General features: G+C 41.1%; 1 protein-coding gene across 1 annotated transcript in view; it reads right to left on the bottom strand.

Annotated features, from left to right (window-relative positions):
• The window catches only part of GRID2 (glutamate ionotropic receptor delta type subunit 2), a 2,654,005-nt gene that overhangs the window by 1,476,169 nt on the left and 1,152,837 nt on the right, over positions 1-24,999 (bottom strand). Inside the window, exon 3 of the mRNA XM_086961940.1 lies at positions 4,227-4,511. Within this exon, the coding sequence (XP_086818066.1) occupies positions 4,227-4,511 (285 nt within the window). The remainder of the gene's footprint in view (positions 1-4,226; positions 4,512-24,999) is intronic.

Genomic DNA, 24,999 nt, shown 5'->3' with positions numbered 1-24,999 from the left:
ACTAGCATTGGAGGATGCCGAAGGAGAGGTAGCCTTCACCCAGAGCGAGATATTACACCGATTCAGGCTATATTATGAAAGACTGTATGATAGCTCACTGAGGGCGGGAGATCTTGATATTGACTCCTTTCTGGATGAGGTAACACTACCAGCACTCACGGAGGAGCAAGCTAACTATCTAGGCCAAGACATACAATTAGAGGAGATTAGGATTGCTATCAAGCACAAGGCCCGGAATAAAACGCCGGGAACTGATGGGCTACCGATTGAATTTAATGCAACATATGTGTACTTGCTGGCTCCGAGGTTAGTGGAGGTCTACAAAGAGGCAAAGGAACTGGGGTGTCACCCCAGCGTCATGCGAGAAGCCCTGGTAATCTCGCTACTGAAGACTGGATGAGAGGGGACAAACGCGGCCTCCTATTGCCCATTATCAAGGTTAACTACAGATTATAAGATCTTGAGTAAGATATTGGCGACTCGCCTCTTGCACATATGACCACATTGATCCATGAGGATCAAGCTGGTTTCATACCAACCAGGAATACCTCCCTTAGTGTTCGGAGATTGATTAGGATATTAGAGGAGGAACAGCCGGGGCACAATGACCTGTGGTGCTATCAGTAGACATAGAGGAAGCATTTGATAGCTTAGAGTGGCTCTACCTGTATAAAACGCTGGAACGGTTTGGGACGGGATCTGAGTTTGTGACTTGGACAAGAGTGCTATACACATCGGCAGTAGTGAGAGTACGGGTTGGGACATTGATATCGTCCCAATACCTGGTGGCACGGGGAACTAGGAAGGGATGTTCGCTTTCCCCCCTGTTGTTTGCTTTAGCTATATAACTGCTGGCGGTGAAGGCCAGGCTAGGTGAGGATTACCGGGGACTGTCTTACAGGGTGGTAAGGCAACATATTCTGCTATATGCCAACGACTTGCTAATGTTTTTGGAGAACACAGGGGAAACGCTGGAAGGAGCGGCGAGCTTGCTCTCGGGATTTGGAGATATATCGGGACTGAGGGTGAACTGGTCGAAAACATGTTTGTTTCCGATGAGACCTGGAGAATCTCCCTCCTTTGCATCTACTGAGGTTCGGTGGGAACCAACTTGCCTGGCATTTTTGGGGGTACATGTATATCACAGTGCTACTGACATGCTGGAGGGCAATGTTGGGACAGGCGTGAGGGTACTGAAGGGTAGTATGGCCTTTTGGGCTACACTCCCACTGTCTGTGACAGGCCGCATAGCACTGTTAAAGATGATACCGCTGCCTAGGCTGTTATACTTTTTTAGAACACTCCCGATATGGGATTCCTGTGGGGGTCTGGTAGGAGAAGAGTGGCACAGGCTATGCTGATTAGCCCTAAGGTTGAGGGAGGATTGGCGCTACCGGATTTTTAATTATATTATCTGGCGGCACAGCTACAGGTATTAACGCAAGCAGTGGCCGAAGGAATTCAGGGGTCCGGAGCATTTAAGAGGTAGGGGTATTCCTCGCCATGTTCTGTCTTTTATAGTAATGCAACAAAAATTGATTTTTAGGGATCTATCCCTGTAAGAGAAGACATTGAGGCTATGTTGGAACCGCTCTCAGCGCAGGGCGGGAGTACTGCATCCTTATGCGCCTGAAATCCCTCTGGGGATGGCCACGGCGTTGCCACATGGGGGTGATTGGACACCGTTGCAGGGCTGGGAGCAAGAAGGGATCCACGTAATAGGAGACCTCTATGAGAATGGGGAAATGCTGTCCTATCAGGCGTTGCAGGAGAGATATGACCTGCCTAGAGGAGGGTACCTACAACGTGCGACACTGACTGGGGCTCTGCAAGCGCACTGGAGAGAAGGGCTTACTGAACCTAAAATGACAATGGCGTGTCAGTATACAATGATGGCAGCTGGGACCTTTAAGGCGATCATTTGTTTATACGCTTGGATGTTAAACAAAGGACTGACACCCTTGGACAGCCTAAAAGCAAAGTGGGAAGCAGGCATAGAAAAATCCATACCGGAAACAGCCTGTGCACAATTATTGCGGAGAGCTTGGAAGAGCACGAGAAATGCTAGGTTTTAGCTGGTGCATTTTTACATACTTCATAGAGTGTATCTGTGCCCTGGAAGAATAAGGAAATATTTTAGTGTAGAAGGAGCGGCATGCCCCCGTTGTGCGCATGAAGGAGCAAAATTGGAACATATGTTGTGGTCATGCACTAAATTGAGGGAATACTGGGAAGACGTAGGTGACACGTTAAACATCATTACAGAATGACAGTTGACTTTTGATATTGCAACTTGCGTATTGCACTGGTTTCCACACACTTCTAACACAAAAATAATGAGCAAATTTGTGGACATGGGGCTAATCCTAGCAAAAAGGGAAATAACGAGGAATTGGAAGGCAAGAGAGGCTCCTAAGGGGTGGAAATGGAGAACCAAAATCTTAAAGTGGGCAAGTAGCGAGAGTGAGTTCAGGCTTCGGCAGGCGAGACGACTGAACAAAGAAAAGGCACTTGATTCAGCGAAAGCATGGGAGGTATTGGTACAGAAACTATCCGAGATCCAGTGAGGGGGTACTGACGAGGAAGCGGAGCTAGATGGAGTCCCCCAGGTACAATAGATATACTGAGGAATGTCACAGAACATGGCCGTAAAGCAATGTAAGATAGAAGCCACAGGGAGCAGTTACACACACCGGTGCAGAGGGAGGGGGGAGGGGGGAGTTGGATAGGGGGGTGGGCGAAATAGGGGTTGGACCTAGCATATTAGCGCATCGGCAAGGCTGGGCACTGTCTTTCTTCACCATATGGAACAGCATTAATAATGAAGAGAGTGTGGGATGAAACGGGAAGCAGAGATAATACTAAGAAGGGCCGTAGGGGATATGTGAAATGATGATATATGATTGCTGTATGTCTAAAACAAATAAAATATGTTAAAAAAAATGAAATAGTACAGTCAATGTCATGTGATCTTGGTGGGTAGATATGTAGTAACTGAAACATATTTAGCTGAGTCTTTACGTGTGCATGCACATGCTCTAGTTTACAATATCTACTCGGTTGGTTAGGATATTTAACTCCATATAATTAATTAGTCCCTTCAGGAAATGTATTCACATATATTTTAAGAAATCTTCACCCTATCAGAAAGGTTTATGTTGTGTAATGCACATCATCTTAAGCTTAATCTTTTTAGGCTTCTTAAGGTCGCAAAAGCCCGATTTGCAGAATTGGGCCGTTTGCAACCAGGAAAAAGGGTTTTTCCAATGTACCAAACCCTGTTTTGTGATTCAGTAACCTATTACCGAATCGCAAAATGGGTTAGCGAATCGTTATTAGGAAAGGGCGTGTTTAGGGCGTCCCTTTCTAATACCGAATTTCAGTGGTATGTAGGAATGTTTTGTGATCAGACTGCAGTTGCAAAATATTCACATATTTCCACCTGCTTCAAGTAGGGGGTAACCCATTCTCAAATTATTAAGAATTCACCAAGGAACCCCTTCCCCTTTAGTGAATGGTATCGAAAACAATTTTTCAGAGCAAGCAGTGGTCCAAAGGACCACTTCCTGCTCTTAAAAAATTAAAAGAAAACTTTAAATTTTTCTTTTTCAAATGCAACCCATTTTCCTTTAAGAAAAAGGAGCGGCATTTGAAAAAGAAAGATTGCTTTATTTAAAAGCAATCACGGACATGCCAGTCTGCTGAGCCCAGCAGGCCACCATCCTTGTGATTTCAGCGATTCCCAATGGGTCGCAAATTGCGACCTACCTCATTAATGTTTCATACATTGGGAATAGTGATTACTTAATTACAATTCTCAGAAAATCGCAATTTGGTAATCGCTATTTCCAAATGTTATACATGTGGTCCTATGTCCGCTAACTGCGATCTCATGCACACGCACACAGACCTCTGTGCATCCATTATTGCAGATAATATCCAGTGTATCTATTTTGTTTATTCTGCATACAAAAGCTTGTAAATTCTTTGAATTTTAGTTTTTTTCTATCACATTAACTACTTTCAAATAATGACTGTATTCTCTGTTGACACATTTTTGATTCACATTAGATGTAACAAACTACTGCAACTAAACCATAGATTTATATTGGCTTGAACGATGGACTTTGGGAAGAAGACAAAAAGACTAGAATAGTCCTCACACATTGTAGAAGTCAATGTTAAAAATTGAAGCATAAAACATTTTTTGTGAAATCAATAGTTACCGTAGTTGTTGTCGTAGAAAATGATGAACTTTTGCCAGGCATATTCAGTAACAACTCTGGTCAATACATCATTGAGATAGACCGGCGGTCTTACAGAAAGGGTGTAATCGTCATTCCGTTCATTTCTGATGAGTTTGCAGCCACTTCTTGGAGTGCCCTCTGTGGAACGGTGGATGAAGAGATGAGGAATATGCATTGCATCTGCCAAGGCCTGCAAAGATCCTGCTGATTCACATCCAATAGAGCTGACCAGGGCCAGTATCCCATGGTTCATCAGTTCACAGGCTGAAAGAAAGAATGATAGTGATTAAGCTGATGTCAGCACAACAGGCACTTGCAAGCAGAAAGTATGTTATCTCAAACAGCAAATGGTAATAAACCTTCATCGCTAACTTAGGATCTCAACAGGATACTCAGTATGCAATGAGTTCACAGGATGGTTGCCTTATCTGAATCATTGCTCAGTCGTTCTTACTGTCAATTTATCATGATTTTCTGTGATTATTTTATCCTTAATGGAACCAATGCCATAATATGTTTTCATTCACTGGGTTGGACTATTAGTCCTATCGTGGTTCAGGTTATTCCCAAATGTATAGATGGTAGAACACTGGTGCCAGTTTTGTGTCCTACTGCCTGCAAATCCTGATGGTTTTTTAGTTTGTTTTTGCTGAACATAAATTGCACATCATACTGCAATTTTTCTATATAGTGGTTCATGGTGGCTTCTTAGTTGGCTTGCAGGTGGGAAGGTAAAAACTTCCATCAAAACTATAAAATTCCATGAAATATGCCAACATTCTACCTGGTAGAGCACATTTCCGAAACAAATAGTAAATGCATCTTGTGAGCAAAAAATTTCCTGCTGCTCAGATGTAGGCTGTTTCACCCGCTGCTACAAATCTGCACATCATAATTCTAGACTGCCATAGTAGCTGTACAAAAGGCAAATAGTATCACTGCAAATCAAAATTATTTACCACATAGCTCCAAAAAAGCACATTCCACAAAAGTTTACATACTACCTACTAAATACTGTAAGCAGCCTTTAGTCATCAGATAGAATAGTCATAGCATGACAATTTCTACGCAAGACTGAAGAATGTGTGCACCAGCTATTTACCTATGCACATGGCTTCTTTTGCTTCAAAATCTGGACTATCTGTAAAGTTTTCATCACAGTGTGAAGGGTGCAGGAAGTATAATCTTTATCACCATCAAACCTTGGTTATTTTAAGAAAATAGAGTCTTTTTTGACAAGTGTTGCATAGATTGTACACTGTTTTAGGCGATGGTTTCTAATATTCTATGGTGTATTTTTCATGAGAGTATCACTGTCTGCAAACGGTGTGGTACAGAGTAAACTCTCACCATAGAGTAAACACTGTTTACAAAACCTACTTTTCTACTCATATCAACTTAATTTCTCAATGTAGGTTTGGTGACATGATGTCATTTAAGATGTCATCAGTGATGTCATAAATGATGTCAGAAAGCATGTTATCAGTGCTGTAATAAGTGAGGTCATAAGAATTGCATGGCGGGCCACACGTTACAGTTTGCTCTGCTAACAATAACGGGGGAATTTCTATGTTTTTTAGGTAAATCGTCACTTTCATATTCACCAAACTATAATTGATAAGGTTTTTTTAAAAACAAAAACAGACCTTTTTATCAAACCTAACAATAACATGACATTAACCTTTTCATAGTGAATTTCTAGGGTTTTTAAAAATATTGTATTAATCTATGTAAAGTCAACCCCCTATGATGCATGACCTTCGGTCGTGCATGGAAGGACGTTGGCAACAGGATCTGGCCTGTGGCCAGGCCCTGCAACACATCCCCCCACAGGCAGCCAACCCCACACTCTGCACAGACTTTGGTCATGCACAGCAGGGGGTTGGCAACAGTTCGTGGCCTGCATCCCCGGGGACCCCATCCCCGGGCCAAGTGTGTGTATGTGTGTGTGTTTGTATATGTATATGTACAAATATATAAACAATTGGGGAGAAAGGGGAGGGCAATTTTAACAGAGGTCCAGCATACTTGCTCAAGAACTGAAAGCAACAAAGATTGGTATGCAATTCCTCGAGGAACGGCATACCAATTTTTGTTGCTTTTTGTATATGTACAAAAACACAAAGGTTACAGGGACTTTCTAGTACCGTTTAGATTTCACTCGTACAAAACCATTACATTTCAGCAGTTATAGTTATCTGAGCTCATTATAACTATTACATGAGTTTACTGGTTGTACTACTAATGAGTGGTGCTATCTCTAACATATGTGATCTGAGTGGGTGTGTGACTGTATCAGTGTGTGACTCGGTGTGTGACTGGCTATATGGGTTTGTGAATGCATGAATGAGTGACTGTACGTGTGAGTGAGTGGAATTTTAACAACATTATTTGTTAATAATGAAGCATGGCTCAAAGTTGTACCCTGGTAGGTGAGGGTTCCACATATAAAAGTACGCATTTTTTCTTGTTTTGAAAAAGCAGCCCACCCTGCCCAAACAGTTGAGTAGCGCTCTCTAATTTGTGTATAGTATGCAAGGAAAGACCAACATTTGATCCAAAGAGCAGTAGGTTGTTTCAGAGAAGACTTTCAGTGAGATGGGTGGAATTAGATTAGGAGGCTACTTACTGCACGAGTTATGAGTTGCTCTAAATGTTCTGCTTCACAAAAGAGTGAAGAGAAAGGCTCACAACATCAACTATACCCAAGTAGTAGTAGCTGTTGATATGGAGATGCGTAAATTATTTGATATTATGAGCACATCATCAAACATTCAAATACCTGGGAATAGCATCAAGGGTAGTTCATAAATCTTAATTCTAATTTACACATTGGTTTGACACTTCAAAACATTTTATGATGGATTGTAACAATACGATTCAAATCCCATATTCCTAGCTACCAAGACAGCAGGGACCTGCTTTGGCCTAATGCGCTCCATTCGGAAGATCCTTCCACTACTTCTCCCCTATCCAGGAAACTCCTGGTCCAGGGACTGGTGCTTGCGCGGCTGGACTACAGCAACATGGTATACCTCGGAGCCCCAGAAGCTACCATGGCTAAACTCCAACGCACGCAGAACGCAGCCGCCCGGTTACTATGGAATCTCCCTTCCAGAGTATCAGCCAAACCAGCAATCCAGGCTCTCCACTGGCTTCCAATACGCCAAAGGGTCGAATTTAAGGCCCTGTGCACTGCACACAAACTGCTTAATGGTTCTGGCCCTGCCATTCTGAGAGACCTGGTTACTCCCTACAAAGCTCCCAGGTCCCTTCGCTCGGAGAATGAGAACCTGGCCAATATCCCCAGACACCGGAAGACACTTACTGGCGGCCGTCGCTTCTCGGTTAAAGCATCCACCAGATGGAATGCACTTCCCCGCTCCCTTCGGCTTGAACCTATTCATCTGATTTTTAGGAAAAAACTGAAAACGCTGTTGTTCCCTAAATAGAGTCCCTCCTTTTCTGTCCTCAGATCTCCATAAATATTATAGCGCGGGGATGCCCTCGGGTCACCAGGCGCTTTACAAATCTCTAAAATAAATAAATAAATAAATAAAAATAAATATTCCATTATGATGCAAAATCCTAAAAGTGGGATGGACTAGAGAGTCATTTAAGACCAACCCCAAGGGCCCTATTCAGCAAAAAAATATAAAAGTACAGGCGAGAGTTACACCTCTACATAAAAGTACTTACATATTTTTCTATTTTTTTTTCCCATTCACAAAAATTTGCAGAAGTATGCCTGGAAAGCTGTGCGAGCTTCAGTTTTACAGGATTAATACTGGGAATATCATGTAACTATTCCTAAGGCTCCTTTGCTCTATGTGTGGAGTTCAGCATAGTATAGAACTCCCCTCAGGAGAATGGAGCCTCCTGGGCAAACACACGTTTTCCCTACTAGGATACAATCCATGTTTGAGGGTGATCCCAAACTTCCAAATCAAATCACACTTTTGAATGCCCGCCTTTTTAGGGTGATTCACTACAGTGGATTTTTTTAACTCATGATAAAGAATTGCACAGTAAGTGTATTTAAGCCTACCAGGAATCTCTGTGTAAATATCTGGTAGGCACACAAAAGAAACTTTTAGTCATAAGCCTACCTTTCGGAACAAAATTGCCACTTTTAATAGGGCCCTAATGTTACCAAACAATTAATTAATACATCTGATGCTTTGCTTTGTACAAATGGAGAATAGATGTTTTACATATCACCTGGAAGTCACATGCTTGAAGACAGTTGAAAGTCAGTAATCACTATTTACAGTCATAACCCACCAGATGCCAGCTACAGTGTTGCAGTCATTTCTTAAAATCTGCATCTTCTCATCTTCAGGACAAGTCCCCTATGTATAGCGCTGCTGTGCTTATATATTAACTCGCTTATTTGACCAATTCTGTATTACACAACAAAAACAAATGGTCCACATGGATTGTGGGTATCTTTTTATGCTAGCTTAGTTCCTGACATTTTTGGAAGTGCTGGTTAAAGTGCAGCTGATTCCCACCCTGCAAGCAAAGCTTTAACTCACCCCACATCTACCATGACACCTACGCATCAGTAGGGAGGTTAATGTAGGCGTCTTGGATGAATGCCATAATGCATATTGGAAAACAGTCTGCCAGTGGGCCTGGAACAATTTTAAGGGTAAGGGGCATGGGCACTTTGAAAAATGCAAGCATCACATAAATAACAAGTGTACCAAATCAGCCATGCCCATCCATCACAAGAGTGGTAAGGGTGTGGTATGTTGTTGGTTGTGCATTTTTTAGCACAATGTCACAAATATATTACTAAAAACTGCTGTGATAGTGTGCCATAATTTACAGAAAGTACACTTTCCGTTGATATGGGCAATACATTTTGTACAGATATGTCATTTTGTAGATAAAACTATACAATGTACAAATGATGTTTGGAAATCGTGTTTCAGTAGATATTTATCATGTGTTCGTCACCAAATAAAGTGTCTTGATTCTATTAAAGTATTTGTTTCCATCACATTTCAGAATTATAAAAGAAAGTGCCTCATTTGTGCTGTTCTACTGCTGATATATGTTTGATGCCCAGTGACGGCCAGTGCAGGTAAGAGCAGGGGGGAGAATGCCAGACAAGGAATACAATCAAAAACTTAACGTGTACTTGCCGCCTCCCCCCAAAAAATACTGCCGGGGGTGGACCACACTTTACAGCTACACCACTGTGATATATTTTGTAATATTTGTACAGTTCCATTTTGGTTGTATGTTAGTAAGCAAAAAGCTTCCTTCAGCCTATCCTTTTACACTCACAAAGATTGTCACACAATTTACATTACAAAATCCTGTCACTTTGCAGGGAAAGAATAGTAAACACAATTCTCCATATTAAAAAAATAAGCAGCAATTTATCAGAAGACAGCTCCCAATATTTAACCTCTGTGGCAAGATGAAAATAACATTTAAAAATAACATTTAGATCCATCTTTATTGCGCATTCACCTTCTGAACTCCTTCATGATTATTCTGGGGGTACTGCAACACCCCTGCACTCTATGACATGCGCCTACAAGTCTTCTCAACTCCCCCATCACCCCAAAAAGAATGTAATATATTTTTCTGGAAAATTACCAGCTCTTTTTCCCTGCATAAAAGCCCATCTTAAGTAATCAGTTTTGGCAAACATGACAAGAAATTAAATTAATGAACAAGCATCGTGAAACAATTTTGTGAATGGGGTCACCACACAGCAAAACAAACCTCCAATGTAAATTGATTAATGTAAATCCCGTAGAGCATAGGTCACATAAACTGTTGATTCATGTAAACCAGTGAATGTTCAGTAAGTAAGATAATACTTAGCATCTTTCAGCAATTACAGATCTTGTTTGCTGGTAGGCTGTACTTTTAGATATACATCTATAATAAAAAAATCAATGAATTAAGTGTTCAAAGCTAGAATTTTCAATTAATCAGAACTTGGTATATATTTTATAATAGAACCATATAAATATCAGTGCAGGTCTAGATTTGCTAGCCATTAGAAGGAACACTTGGCTGGGTGTGTCTTCATTTAGATTACATGTTTTCATAATGAGAGGAATGTTGTTGTAAAAGTAACCATCGACAATTGTTAAGGAGGTGTACATAAAGTTAGTAAACAAATATGTAATATTTGTGTACTCTATCACAAGCCGTAGTTTTAAAATCCAGTAATTCATGCAATTCTGTCGCAGCAGCAGAAATAACGCATATTTTCCATTGCTGTGGCCACCAACGTTCACTTGCCAAGCACAATACCAAATGCATTTCTTTCTTTCTTTTACGTAACTATATAGGTAACACACCTATAAGAAACCCTGCACGTTGTTTTGAAAAACCATACGTTCCTTTTCTCACAAATATTCTACTATTTTTGTATGTTTAAATACACTGCACGCATAACACAACCATGCAACTCAAAAAAGCTTAAGGCATGTTAATGACAGTGGACTGGTATGGGGTCCATATGTAACATCAAATTACAGTTCAGAAGCTGTGATAATGGGGATATTTTCCACCTCATGGTTCTTCTCCTTAGCTGGCTATCGGCTGCCACTCAGTGCCCCTCTGTGAAAATCACAATACTTCAATCTGTTTCATCTTCAGAATACCTCTAGTGAGTCTGTTCATGCTTTTTATTTATTTGATAGATATCCAATTATGTCCTATACCTTCAAATATTATCTGTCTTGTTCTGTTTAAATTGTATTTGCAAATACCTTTTAGGTGCAGTTGTACTGTAGACTACTAGTAAATGCACATACACTGCTTCTCTAAGAATCAGCCTGATTGTATGAATGACCAATGCTGTGCTTTTAGCAATCAGAGGGCTTGCAGACATATTTTGATTTAATCTACAGAAAACATAACACATTTGAAGCCTTTGTGTCAATTTACAATATTTTTTTAAAACAGGGTATTCCCCACAACATTTATTCTATCAAGAACTGGGATTGGATATGTTTGCCACATGTTCAAAGATTTTTCAGAATCGGGTCACTGAACAGTATTATCTTCAGTTGAATGTTATGTTATGTTATGTTATGTTATGTTAAGCTGATAAAGTGCACGGCTGCCCCAGCAAAGGGGTGCCTCGGCGCTGAAACCAGATTATCGCAGCTGGTAACAACAGAACAACTTATAGCGGAGGGAACAGAAACATTTTAATAGCTTTACGGAAGGGCAGATAAAGCTTTAGGCTGTGGATGGAAATAGGAAGGGAATTCCAGAGTCTAGAAGCCAGCACCCGGAAGGAGCGGCCACCAGCATGAGCCCTCCTCACCCTGGTGACAACCACAAAATTCTGTCACATAGAGAGGAGTTAGCGGGAGGGGTTGTAGAAAGAGTGCAGGTTTGACAGAATACTGGGCGATGAAGAGTTGAGGATTTTAAAGGTAATGCAAAGGACCTTAAATTCAACAAACAGTGCAACAGGCAGCCAATGAGGGCAACGTATTGCATTCAAGTTAGAACACCACCTTGGCAAGCTAATGAGTGCTCGGGCTGCTACGTTCCGGACCCTTTGTGGTCTGACAATTTGGAGTCCCTGTCTTTCTCATCTATTTTTTGTCATGTATTGTTGTATTAACGTATTTTCTCATTGAAACACATTTTTACCACAAGTACCCTTACCTTCTTGTCTCTGAGGTAGTGATTATGAGGAAGTTATACAAATATGTATAGTTAGTGGATGGATGGTAAGGGAAAAGAGTGCTAGATTAAACAAACTATACTTAAGGTAAGGGGAAGGGCAGGTTTATTTTGGATAAAATTGCTTTTGTAATGGATTGCAAGGATTTGAATTGAGGATTAAAGTGGTATATTTTGTTTAGGGCCAGGTGTCTCAAAGTAGTTAGAGTTGTGTAGCGAAAAGACTCCAATAAATAAAAATGGATGATATAGTCAGTATACATACATAACTGCTTGTGAGTAGTGCAGTATAAAATAAATTAATAGTTGAATGTGTAAAGTACCCAAATGAATCATTGTTGCATCTTGAACTCAGTCCACCTTGGGAAGAGGGAGTAATCTTGGTTTTCTGGAATATGTATTCAGTATTTTTAGGTCAAGAGCAAAATGCTATGACCAAGCTGCAATTGTTTACTTTCTGAGGTTGCTGATTTAACCCCACAAGGGGAAAGTTATCCTGCTTACCCTAGGTGTCCAGAAACCGGTCTGAACAAATACAAAGAGTCTTGTTTTACACCAACTGAGAATTTGTGTTGCAGAAACTTCAATTCCTCTTCATTTCAAGAGATTTCCAAGTCCTGTTTTGGATCTCTCTGCATGATTCTTCTTCTCATGTGCTTGCTGCTATGCAGCTGATGTACATTTTGCTACACAATTCATGAGCAAAGTAGCTCAACTTTAACCCACGCTTGGCATGTGTAACATACACCACAGAGGCCTTTAGAAACCCTCTTCAGAACTCTAGTTTGCTCATATTGCCACTTTACCATGCTACACACAAAGGACATCAAAACACGTAAGCTTCGTTCTTCTTAGCTTACTGATTTTTTACAACTGGGGCATTCCTATTCAGATATCTGCCCCAAAGCTTCTTCCAATGGTGCCTCTGTGCTCCTAACAGAGCACACTTGAGGTGCCAGATCTCGTTGATAAGATTCACCAATATTTTGCAATTAGTAGTTGTTACTTACTCTTGCATTGCTGTTAGCTTACTCCTGAGTTCTGTGAGTACTCTAGGAGTATTCCTGGCTTTCGCCTGGAATTCACGAGTGAGCCAGAAATAGCAAAAGAATAACTCACAGCAAAATCTTTCCATATTGAGCCTTGAACATCTTCGTTTTTCCTGTCCTAACATTACCAATCATATCCAGCAACTTTTTATCTTCCCTGTGCTCTTCTATCTGAGGAATATTTGTGGGAAAATAATGAAAACAATGTTGGTGTTCAAACAATTAACCTGAGGGGGATGGGGGAGGGAGAGAAAATAGCAAACAGAAATACCAAATGGACCAACGTAGTTTATTTAATTATTTTATTTATTTATTTAATGCGATTTTCTATAGCGCGAACATTACCCGAAGGCGTCAGAGCGCTGTACAAAAGAACCAGTTGCGATACATAAGGATTTAGGATTAGATGAGTTACATAAAAGATACAAACAGTAAAAAAAAATTGCAAATGACGTTTGAACTTACAATCACCAAGTTTCTCAAGAAAAGAATTCTTTCAGGCAAGGTAGCTTTTTGAAAATGTAAAATGGAGCTGGCTGAGTTAATCAAAAAACAAATTCTGCAAGTCGCTACTATTAAGATGATGCAGAGAGTTAGTGATATTGAGACTGATAAGGAGTGCACTGCAGAATATAAACTAACATGGGTCTGATATATGAAAGCATTTTGTAGTTGCAAACCCTGGGCCTCATTTATAAGGCTGTGCGTCCCTCTAGCTATATTATGTGCTACATTATACCTATGCCAGGTATAATGTATACAGGGGGGCATTCTGACGCAAGAAAGGGTCATAGAAGTGACGCAGTGAAATCTATAAGATTTCACTGCGCCACTTCTAGGACACAAGTGCGTCAATTTCTTACGCCTGCCTCACAGCAGGAGTAAGACTGACGCAGGCTCTTTCAAATGGGGCTTGCCCCATGTGAAAGGACACATTGCTGGAGTTGCGTCAATTTTGTGACACGCTCTAGCAATGCGTCACTTTTGAGCCATACAGATACTTCAGAAATACTGACGTATCTGTAACTCCTTGCGCCATGATACGTCATACTGTAAATATGACACATCATTGGTGTCGCAAGGAGGGCGCAGTGAAAAGAGATGCATCGCTGTTTTCACGCAGCGATGCGTCACTTTTCATAAATGAGGCCCCCTGTGTTTCAAAAAAATCATAGAGTTTGTGACTGCAAACTGCTATTTTCAAATGCATAAATCCCAATTTCGGTGGGAAAGCCTCTAAAGAATATTGGCTGCTTTTTTAAAAAAAATGCTTTCCATTTCAGTGGCCTGCAGTTGCTTGCATGTCACAATCCCTGTGTTTGCAGACAATCACGGTGCCTATTTCATATTTATTAGACAGGTCACGCTGAGATCTCCTGCAACTGGACATTTTGTGGCGCAACCTATTAGTACACATGTCACATCGAAATTATAGGCAAATCTCAAAACGTCGGAGCAGGATTTTCATCCACTAATTGCTACCTATTGTTGTTACATTCTTTCCAGCCCTGCGCCTGTGTAATCATAGCTCTGTCACTTCCCTATCATCCAAGGGGTCTAAGTGTGGGCTCTTAAGGGGCATAGCCTCCCCCAGGCAGAATTCTTTGGGGGCTCCGACCCCTCTGGGGATAATGGAGAGCTGCGTTGCAGACACACATTCTGGTTGCTGGAGACAGATTCAGTTGCTCGAGGAGACAGTTATCTCCCAAGGCCTGCAAGAAAAGAGCTGCCAACCATATCGTTTTTTCTGAGATTTGAACATATTTTACCAACATTCTCACCAGATGACTGAAAGCAACATTCACTCATCCTGTGATATAAATAAACACGAGCATTGGTAAAGCGCACAGATACCTCCGACGGAGAGGTCCCAGAGTTGGCAGCCTTCAGGAAGATTAAGCAAGCTGTTGCTCTGAGTCACATGGTGCTGGGCTAACCTGCTGCTGGAGCCAGGGATTGAACCGGGAACCCTGTGGTCCAGAGTCAGGTACCATGGCCGCTATGCCACACCTCTTCCACATAAACACGTACTTTCTGGCTGTGTTGCGCATTTCAGGCACAATTGCCTCTTTCAATGCCTTGCGCTGACAGGCCTGTTTCCGCAAAACTCTTTGGCCCTTATTTATGATGCGTCACTTTTTGTGACGCATCGGCGGCGTAAAACATGCGCCTTGTTGCGCCATATTTAAAAAGTGACGCATCTAGGTAGATGCGTCACTTTTTAAACCCCTGCGCCACATTATACCTGCGTCAGGTATAATTTATGCAGAGGGGGCGTTCCCCCGCAAAAAGCCTCGTAATAGTGACGCAGTGAAATCTATGAGATTTCACTGCGTTACTTTTAGGATGCTGTTGCATCAAAATCTTGCGCCTGCCTCACAGCAGACGCAAGCCCTTTCACATGGGGCTTTCCCCATGTGAAAGGACGCATTGCTGGAGTTGCGCCACTTTTGTGATACACTCCAGCAATGCGTCACTTTTGTGCTTACAGATGCGTCAGAAATACTGACGTATCTGTAAATCCTTGCGACATGATGCGTCATACATTAAATATGACGCATCATTGGTGTCGCAAGGAGTGCGCAGTGAAAAGTGACGCATCGCTGTTTTCACGCAGCGATGCGTCACTATTCATAAATGAGGCCCCTTGTTCCTTCACACTTCAGTGTGCACTTATTTTCACGTAAAATATAGTGAATTGACCGCCCCATTTTGAAGTAGTTCCTTTGATTTAAAGCACCCCACACAAGCTCGCTCAAACAATGACTGAAAGATAATGCGCTAAACTGAAATTCCCTTTTTTCAATTTGCAAGAATCAGGAGAGATAAGGCATTCGATAGATTTGCATGGTGTTTTATTGTATTGCTAATTGCCCAGCACTTTCCAACCACAATAAAAACAGACTGGAGAGATGAAGGAGAAACAGTATTGCTTCACGAGGTGTTATTGAAATGCTGTGTCAGAAATTGTCAGGCAGCATCTCATAGCATTTGTGTCTCCCTGCTTGGTCACTCATATAACCATCTGTTTGCACCATTAGGTCTGACAAAAATTATGGTAAGCATGCAATGCACATCCATTGAAATGCTTGTATGTTGTTTGTTAAATAACAAGAAAGTAATTATTCTGAGGGAACATGAAAGCTTACCAGTGGTCGAATAGTCATGGTACTAAAACCTTTGACACATGGAGCAGCCCGTGCAGGTAGAAGCAGTAGGGCGCAGTGGGGGTGGGAGGACTGGACAGACAACGAGGGTAAATTATTTATTTATTTAATTTTCGCTCGTCGTCATCTGTTGAGTCTCCCCCACCATGCCCCACTGGACCACTCCTGATGACACATCACAACAGCATAGCCCAAGCCTTGTGTAATCACCTGCGATATAAAGATTGTGTTTCAGAAGAGCCTGGGCAATGCGCATTGGCAAAGATTAGCGATTACAAAAACAAAGTGGAGTCTAAGAGTGAACATGCTTTTATGCTGGCACGTACCAGAATGTCACTCTTGGTGATGGTGAACTGAAAACACAATAACAAGCACAGACTTCTGGGCTTACGGGCAAGTGGTTGTGCAGTAGCCCTCATTTACATTTTTGCTCTTGCAAAAGGTGGTTGTTCCCTTTGATAGTTGTGTGTGAGCGTGTTTACTTGTGTGTATGTGTGTGCAAGTGAGATATCAGCCATATATGTGTGCGCTCGCCCTGTCTTTGGCTGTGCATGAGATTTGAGTGGCTCATCGATGTCTATGGGCAAACCATCCCTGGCATCTGGTCGGGCTCGCTAACATCTTGGTATCATTCAAAGCCAAAAAGCTTCTACTTCCTTATAGAAAGGTGGTTCTGGCACAGGGTGGCCAAGCTCGACATACTATGGAATTTACTGGCATAATGTTGGCTTAGTTTGCCACAATGATGGCCATCTACGATATATTGGTGAGTATACGTGATATAATTGTGGCCATATCTAGCACAATTGTCAATGTGAAATATTGTAGGAATATTGGCTTTAATGTTGCGGTGCGTGGCATAACGGGGCATACTTTTGGAATTTTATGGTGCTTATTGAAGGACGCAAGTCCTTCGGGGCATTTTGCATTTGAGAAATAAACATGATTGTTATGAACTTCAGCAATATGATAAGCTAACGCAAGCTAAACAAATGTGCATGGCTGAACAGAGTATATTTTTATGCGGTCTCCCAGTGTGCTGAAACCTGAAAAGGGCTAATGCTGCTCTAACCTCCCTCATGCCTCTGGAATAACCCTCAGTCCCCCTCCTCACAAACAGCTTAGCCACTGGACCCCCTGACACTGTTTTGTTTGGTAAAATGGCAGGGTAACTAGAATATATTTAAAACTATAATATGACACTGGAGCACCATGAAACAGTAAATGCAAAAATTATTCATTTGTCTTCTTGCCAGATTATTCTCAATGATTCCAGCTTTTCAAATAAGTGCATACATCCAACAGCCGACACATTTTTTGTCTGATACAGACTTTTTCAAGGCAGCCTATATATCTATGTCCATCTTAAAAAGAAACCTTGCCCATCATGTCTATACAGGATACAAAAAGAAAGGCAAAACCCCCAAAACAGAGAAAACACCAAGTACTGTGCTCTCACAAAAGAAAATGGGAAGTACTAGTGCCCAACAACCATGAATTGTTTCCCAGTAAACCCCGCCAGTCAAGATAAGAATCCACAGACCTGACAAACTTTATCCACCAACTTTCCATTCATGTCCGGTGTACCTTCACCAACATGCCAAAAAAGTGTATCCAAGTAATAGTCAGTAAGTCAGTTCTACAGCACAGGAATATGAACACACAAACTAGAAAGTATCAAATTAACTTTTGTCATATTATCATCATTAATTCATATATTAAAACGCAGGGGAGGTCAAATTAAGTGTGGTCCAATGAAAAAAATCTCACACGTCTGTTGGACCTGGCCCTTTTTGCAGGGTTATCTCCCAAACGTTTTCCCAAAACTCCCCTTCCTCATCCCTTTTTCTAACCTTCTTTTTGTTGATTTTAGGACTCTGGGCACTTTACCACTGCTAACCAATGCTAATGTGCATGTGCTCTCTCTCCTAAACATGGTATGATTGGTTTACACCTGTTTGACATATTTGGTTTACTTGTAAGTCCCTTGTACAGTGGTATACCATAAACTCGGGGGTCTGTAATTTAAAGGCTACTAGTGGGACTGCAGCACTGATTGTGCCACCCACAGAAGTAGCCTATCAAACCTGTCTCAGGCCTGCCACCCTAGGGCCTGTGTGTGGAGTTTACTGTCACATCAACTCTGCATTTAAAACGAATTGCTAAGCTTTAAACTCCCCTTTTCTTACACATAGGTTACCCCTAAGGTAGACACTAGGTAGAAATGGTAGGACATGTACCCTTATGTTTTAAATGTCCTGAGGGTGGCATACACATTCGAAATATGTTTTACAGTTATATGCAATTGGCAATTGTCGACCTCTCCCATTAGCAGTAAAACGGCATGAACATATATATATATATATATATATATATATATATATATATATATATATATATATATATATATATATATATATATATATATATCCTTCATAGGAATTCACTGCTCTGTAATCCCTCTCTGCCCCAAAAGCGACATAAACCCATGTGCATCACTCTCCCGAGGTATTCACAATCCACGCAATCTCTCCCACATCAAAACAACACTTTCTACTATCACATTAGCATGAACCACAACATTCCTAAATATCACATACCCCATACAGTTGTAATGGTCAAGGTATCACAGGTTTTCACCACACATCATGAGCCAGCCCCTCAGCCACTCAAGATACACCAGCCAATGATAAACACTGCACTGGCTGGCAACACGTTGATTAGATTGTCGGCACAACTATAGCAGAAGGAAACAGTTACTTGGTTTCATCCATTCAAATTAGGGAATTCAAGGTATCAAGTGGCACCTTCACGAATACAGGATCACTATCCTTCCAGTAGGCAAATGACTGTGACACCGGAAGCTGTCACGTTTCCAATTTGGAGAAATGTTGCCCCCAAGCAGAGGTGTGAGCTGCAGTTGCCCTAAGCAGCCAACTGTTAATGTACACAAGCCACAACTAGACCCCTTCGGGTCCAGTCATGAGGTTGCCAACAACAGAGTACCTTGAGGCATGGATTTGAGGGGAGGGGGCCGAGGACCTTGGACTGAATCTGAGATGTCAGCACTGTTGTCTCCCAATCTGGAGGTTACAGCCTGTACAGCCTTCAGCTCGAGTCCCACGGGCTCAGCAAAAGTCCTTCAACACACCTGGGACACCACACGCTACGAAGTTTGAGCTAGCATAGTCTTCCGGGTACAACGTCGGGTCCTTAGGCTCAGCACTCCTCAAACTCCTCACATTGCAGCACCCCAGATGGGCCACCTATTTTTAAGAACACACTCCTCAACACAGTGTGTTTACTGCATACCTCAGGATGGTCTTTATCCCAACCAACGATAACTTTCAACCGTTTTCGATGCATCATGCGTGGTCCTTATAATCTTGAGGAAACATGGAGATCCTTTTTGTCCATGGCATCTGATGGACAGGATGCCAGCCAACCGGCCCTTGGAGAGTGCTCAGGGACCCGGACCACGACAGCTGGCCATTAGCTGCAGATCAGCAACATACAGGCAAAATCCACCAATTGATAGCCCCCATCCCAGACCACCACAAGTTTGTGGATAATCCAGTTGCAGTCCCTCTTTCCCCAATGGTTCCTCTTATCGATGTCCCAGCATCAAACAAGCAAAGTATGGTTTCAGTCCCAAAAGCGTCTCTAAACTCCTGAGGACAGAGCCTCAGTAGTGATTCTCACAATGGCCTTTGAAGATGAGATCAGTTGAAAAGACCACCTTTGACATGCACATGTCCCCTCTAAATTTAGTCCTGTCTGCCATCCTACCCAAGGTGGCTTGATCAATATCTTTGGTGGAGTCAGAACCTTGCCCGTTAGGATGCAGGTGCCAATTCCACCCCCTCTTATCCATCCCATAAAGACCTCTGAGAGTCAGAGGTCTGCAGTTTCCCTTGAGTGCCCCTAGCCTAAGTCCATCTATAAGGAATGCACAGATGTAGCTGTCCCCCAGCACCCAGATGTGGATTGAAGACAGGTTGATAGTCACACAGAGAGGCATGAGCAATGAAATGCCCACTTTCCCAAAATGGCATTTCTACATTAGTAATGTCAATTCCACTCTCACTAACGGAGAGGGTTTGCCATTACTAATTCATTGATACCAAACACCATACTGCTACTCTTCTGCATGTAATAAATACAGCTCAATAGCCTTTCCAAAGATCCCCATGTTAATCAATACAAGAAGCAAGCCTCACAGTACCGAACACATCATCTGGAGGCATTCACTACTAGGGCATGCAGTCCACATGTGTGCATGTCAGAATGTAATGTAATGTAATGTAATGTAATGTAAAAAGGATTTATAGAGCGCAACATACACCGGACGGTTTCTTGGCGCTTGACATTACATTACATTACAACCTGTGGTATGTTTGAAGAGCTCCGTCGGTTGGTGGCACAACTTGTGCTGTAGGCCCACAGCGTAGCATCTTAGTTACATGCCCTAGATAAATGTCTTAGCCCTAGACAAGGGACTTACAGCTAACTCAAATCAGCCAATCATATATACACCAATCACCAGTATCTATATGTTAAGCACAGCGCTTTGGCACTGAATGGCAGTGTCAAAGTACTCAAAGTCATAAGCCAGCAAAACAAGGTCCACATAGGAGGTAGAACACCAAAAAGTCAGGGGAGACCACACCAAAAGATGCCAGGTCTAACATATATCCTATGCAAAATTTTGTAATGGATCGATCTATAACTACCATTAGGGGAGTCCTCCTTTATTTGCTGACAACAGCATTTCCACATTGTGTCATCAATGTTTAGACCTAGATCTGCTGACCACAGACCTCTCTTTCTGGAGGGTGGTGTCTTTATCAACTCCATAACTGTGTTATATAGTCTGGTGATCAGCTTAATTGGTTGAGGAGAGGAAAGCAGAATATAAATCACATGCCACACAGCTGGCTCAGTAGGAAATGCGGGTCAGAGTTTGTGAGTTGCATGATATAGCTTCCCATAAGCAATGGTATCCATTAATGTAGTGGTGGATTCCCTCTGATTTTACTGATATTATTAAAGTTTGTGATCCTTAAATAAATCCCCTAAAGTGTTGAAAATTTTAGTATGGAGCTGTGCCATTTTTGCTGGTGTACTCTACATTTTCAGCAGAGACCAATGTTTGTTTGGGATTAAGGATGAGTATAATATTGGGAGAGCACATATCAACACAAGCCAGGACCATGCCCATGCAGGACATTTCACTGTATTTATCTCATTGGATGGTCTGTTGAAGTGTGAGTTTCGGGACATTCCGTATTTGGAGTGGGTGAATCAAACGACATGTGGCACATGTCAGCTATTTTGCATCCAGTGATTGATACATTGAGCCTGTACCACTAAGTAGTGCACTCCAAAATGCAGTGCTGCAAAGCCCCTTCTGTGGTACAGAAGATGCAGTTTTTTCCAGCAAACTCTAGGCTGTTTGCCTGCTCAAGCCAATTTTAGCATAAGTGTGCTGTGTTGAGTAAAAAACGTCTTGTGTAATGAGATGGGGATAGTTTGGAAAATATATACTAGTTTTGGCAATGTCACCATCTTCATTAGTGCTATTCTACTGGTAATGACAGCAGGGTTTTAATCCATCTATCCACTCTTGGATTACGTATCGCCATATACTTCCCATAGTTTTTGAAGAGACTGGCCTTAAGTGTATGAACCGGCTCCCGGGAATGTTGTATCATGCATCAGCAAGATGGAAGGAAACTAAAGTAGAGCGATCTGGAAGGACTATCCTTAACATGCCAACAATAGTTCAGGTGTCTACCATGTTGGCATGGTAGTAAAAGCTTTTGTACTCTATTAAGTACAATAATACTCATTAAGTACATAAAGCTAATTCACCAAGAAGTGAACTTATGTAGTACATGAAAGGAAAAAAGCATCTCTTCTTTTTTAAAATAAATGTAAGATAACAACTAAGCTGGCTGCAAGTAAAAAGGTACCCATGCCATGAACACCTCTTAAGGGAAGTGCTTTGAATCTGCCATATTGAAATGGTGTATAACACCGTCATATAAAATACTGACCTTCAAGTGTTACTTGAAAAAATATCTACCATTTAGATTCAATTACCGCTGTTTATGTATTTTTCTCAAAATATACTTTTGAGGTCATTTGATAAAGCTACCACTTACCTAATAGGGTAGCACCCACCAGAGATATATTTGAAGTTGTTTTAAACGTGTTATGGAAGCAGGTTTAAAATATATCGATATACTTGTCAGGACATTTCTCATGAGTTCTTTTAATTTTCATTAATTAGTTGGGACTGACATGAATAAATGGTGTCCAAAACCTTGATAAGTGACACACGTTGATTTTTGGTAACTGTAAGTTATGATAAAAGCACTTTCTTTGGAATTCCTTGAGTGCAACATTTAACTTTGTGTGATGTAATATTCCAGAGACCTTGTCCAGTCTTCAAGCTGACACCAGCTTCGAATGTGCACATCATTTGAAAAGGGCAACATTGATGGTTGATAGATATCTCAAAACAAAACCCTTTCAGGATTAGAGTACTACATAAATATATAAAACAAAGGTCAAAGCCAAGTTATGATTAGCTCTAGTTATAGCACATTATAAGACATGCAAACCAAAACTCATATTAGGAATCAATGCTCAGGACTTCAAAATAAAAGTTTAAATTACAACTATTGTAAATTATCTCAAATATGCAATAATATATCAAATTGCCCCTAACACAATGAGATGACCAGGAATGTATTATTATTTATTGATTTTATTTAGTTACATTTTACTGTAGGTGCTGTAAAACCTTTGTAGAAAAACTGTGATGGCATAGGCATTACATTTGATGTGCAAATTATAGTGTGCATGCCTGTTGTGTGCGTTATGGATTGCAGTCCTAACCGTACCTTGAGAACTTCTATATAATTTGGGTTTTAATTTAGAGTCAGACTCAATTTTAATTGTGCTTTTAGGTGAGTTTCTGAGGTTTTGTAAACCTATATTTAGGTGTTATAAGAAAAGTGAATAATAATTTCTATTTAACCTTTGTGTTTTTCCAGTGAAATTAGTTTATTTCTCAAATACTATATGCAACTCTTCCCTGTACCCAACCCATCATAGGTTGCCAACCTCTGCTGCACCCTGCCTTTGGCTGTGTGCAACAATAGTTATCCGAATGCCAGGTTTTTAACCAGGTCTTGCGAACAACTCATTACACGTGTCCGGTCACCAAAGTTCATAGCCAGGATGTATGACTAACCTGCCCCTGTTTGTCAACCCCTGCTGTGCCCAACTTTCACTGTGCCTTGTACTTCGGCTGTGAGAAGAGGAGGTTTGCTGAGCAATCCTCTGCATTTGCCCAGCACCCACTGTGCTTGGACATCAGCTGTCTCCTTTGGCAGAGTGCTGCGGGGTCACAATTTAAAGGGCCTAGCTCTATATACATTTTAAAAACATTTTTAACAGTGTGTTAATCATATATGTGGGGTTCACGGAGCCAAATTCGAAACTGTGGACCCAAAATGGACAGTGTGAGCATAAAGCTTCTTTGTCCAGTGGGAAGGCTTTTCTTTTTTAACGTTAGTTCATCAGACAGTCCATTCTTCTTCCATTGTACATAAGCAGAGCCACTAAAAAGCTAAAGATCTGAGAATATTTTTAAATTGCAAGAGATGTAACCCATAACAAGTTTTTTCTTCCATTGCTTCATTTGATTATGACATAAAATTGCTGGTGGGCGGTGCCTCTGATAAACACTGAGCAGCATTTGTTTCTTTTAAAACAAACAACAACATGCTCATAATCATTCGCTCGCAATTTGTTATCACCATATTATTCATATTTGAAGCCTATGCCATTCTCGATGCTATTAACAAGAAAGACGCTATGGTCTGCAGAGTTGGCTGACCCGGAGTATAGAATGATCAACGATAGCCTATTCTGCTTTTTGAAAGTCACCTTTTTTGTGTCTGTTTAATCACATACAGGACTTCTTAACTAATCAATGATATCCTCTTTATGTCACCTGTTTGAAAAAAAGCTACAATGGTTCTAAAAGCAGGGTTTTCTGTTTGTGCCACCCTAAAATGTCAGTGCTCTGACAGCGAGTAGCTCCAATTACAAGAAAGATGGCTCAAAGACTAAACAGCCCATAAGCAGAGTGTGCTCATTAGGAAGGAATTCCAGGAAGCTGTCAAACTGTTTTTTATTTCTTTTTCTTTCAGTTAAAGGGCAAACATTTAAATGCATATACTTTACTTAACCATCTTCCAAGAAACCAAATGCAAACCACAGTGATCCAAAAAAGAAAAAAATATTTAGTTAGTTATTTGTATCTGACTGAGTCTAATACATAAAAAAGTTTTAAATTATTTTTTCCAAGTGATTTGAAAATGTATGTTTTGAAGAAGGGCTATAATTATTGGACCTTACACTTAAATGAAGAGTTAAGGATATGTTCAATGTATTTGGTAAATGTTTTTAAATCCTATAATGTTTTAAATAAAAAATGAGGTTAAATTAACCCCTTAAGTGCTGCCTCGGTGCATTGGCCGACGGCAGCACTACCTCCCCAGTGCTGCGCACGACCATTGGACGTCCATTCAGCACTAGTTCCAATGGACAGTGCAGCACTGGGGAGGAATGTTTAATAGCAGCTATGAGGTTAACTAAATGACAATCTTTCAGTAAAGAAGTGTTGCTTAAATATTTATGAGTCTGGGTATACAGTTGGGATCCAACCTTTTAAAAGTGGCATTTTCAGAATTGTAGTTTAAAATACAACTTCACCATAAGTTAGGATTTTAAATTAGGAATCCAGTGATTCCAAACATGAAATAGTTATTTCTTCCAATT

The sequence above is a fragment of the Lissotriton vulgaris genome, chromosome 3_1 (assembly GCF_964263255.1).
Source record: "Lissotriton vulgaris chromosome 3_1, aLisVul1.2, whole genome shotgun sequence".
NCBI classification, from domain to species: domain Eukaryota; kingdom Metazoa; phylum Chordata; class Amphibia; order Caudata; family Salamandridae; genus Lissotriton; species Lissotriton vulgaris.
This window is presented reverse-complemented; position numbering and strand designations above follow the sequence as displayed.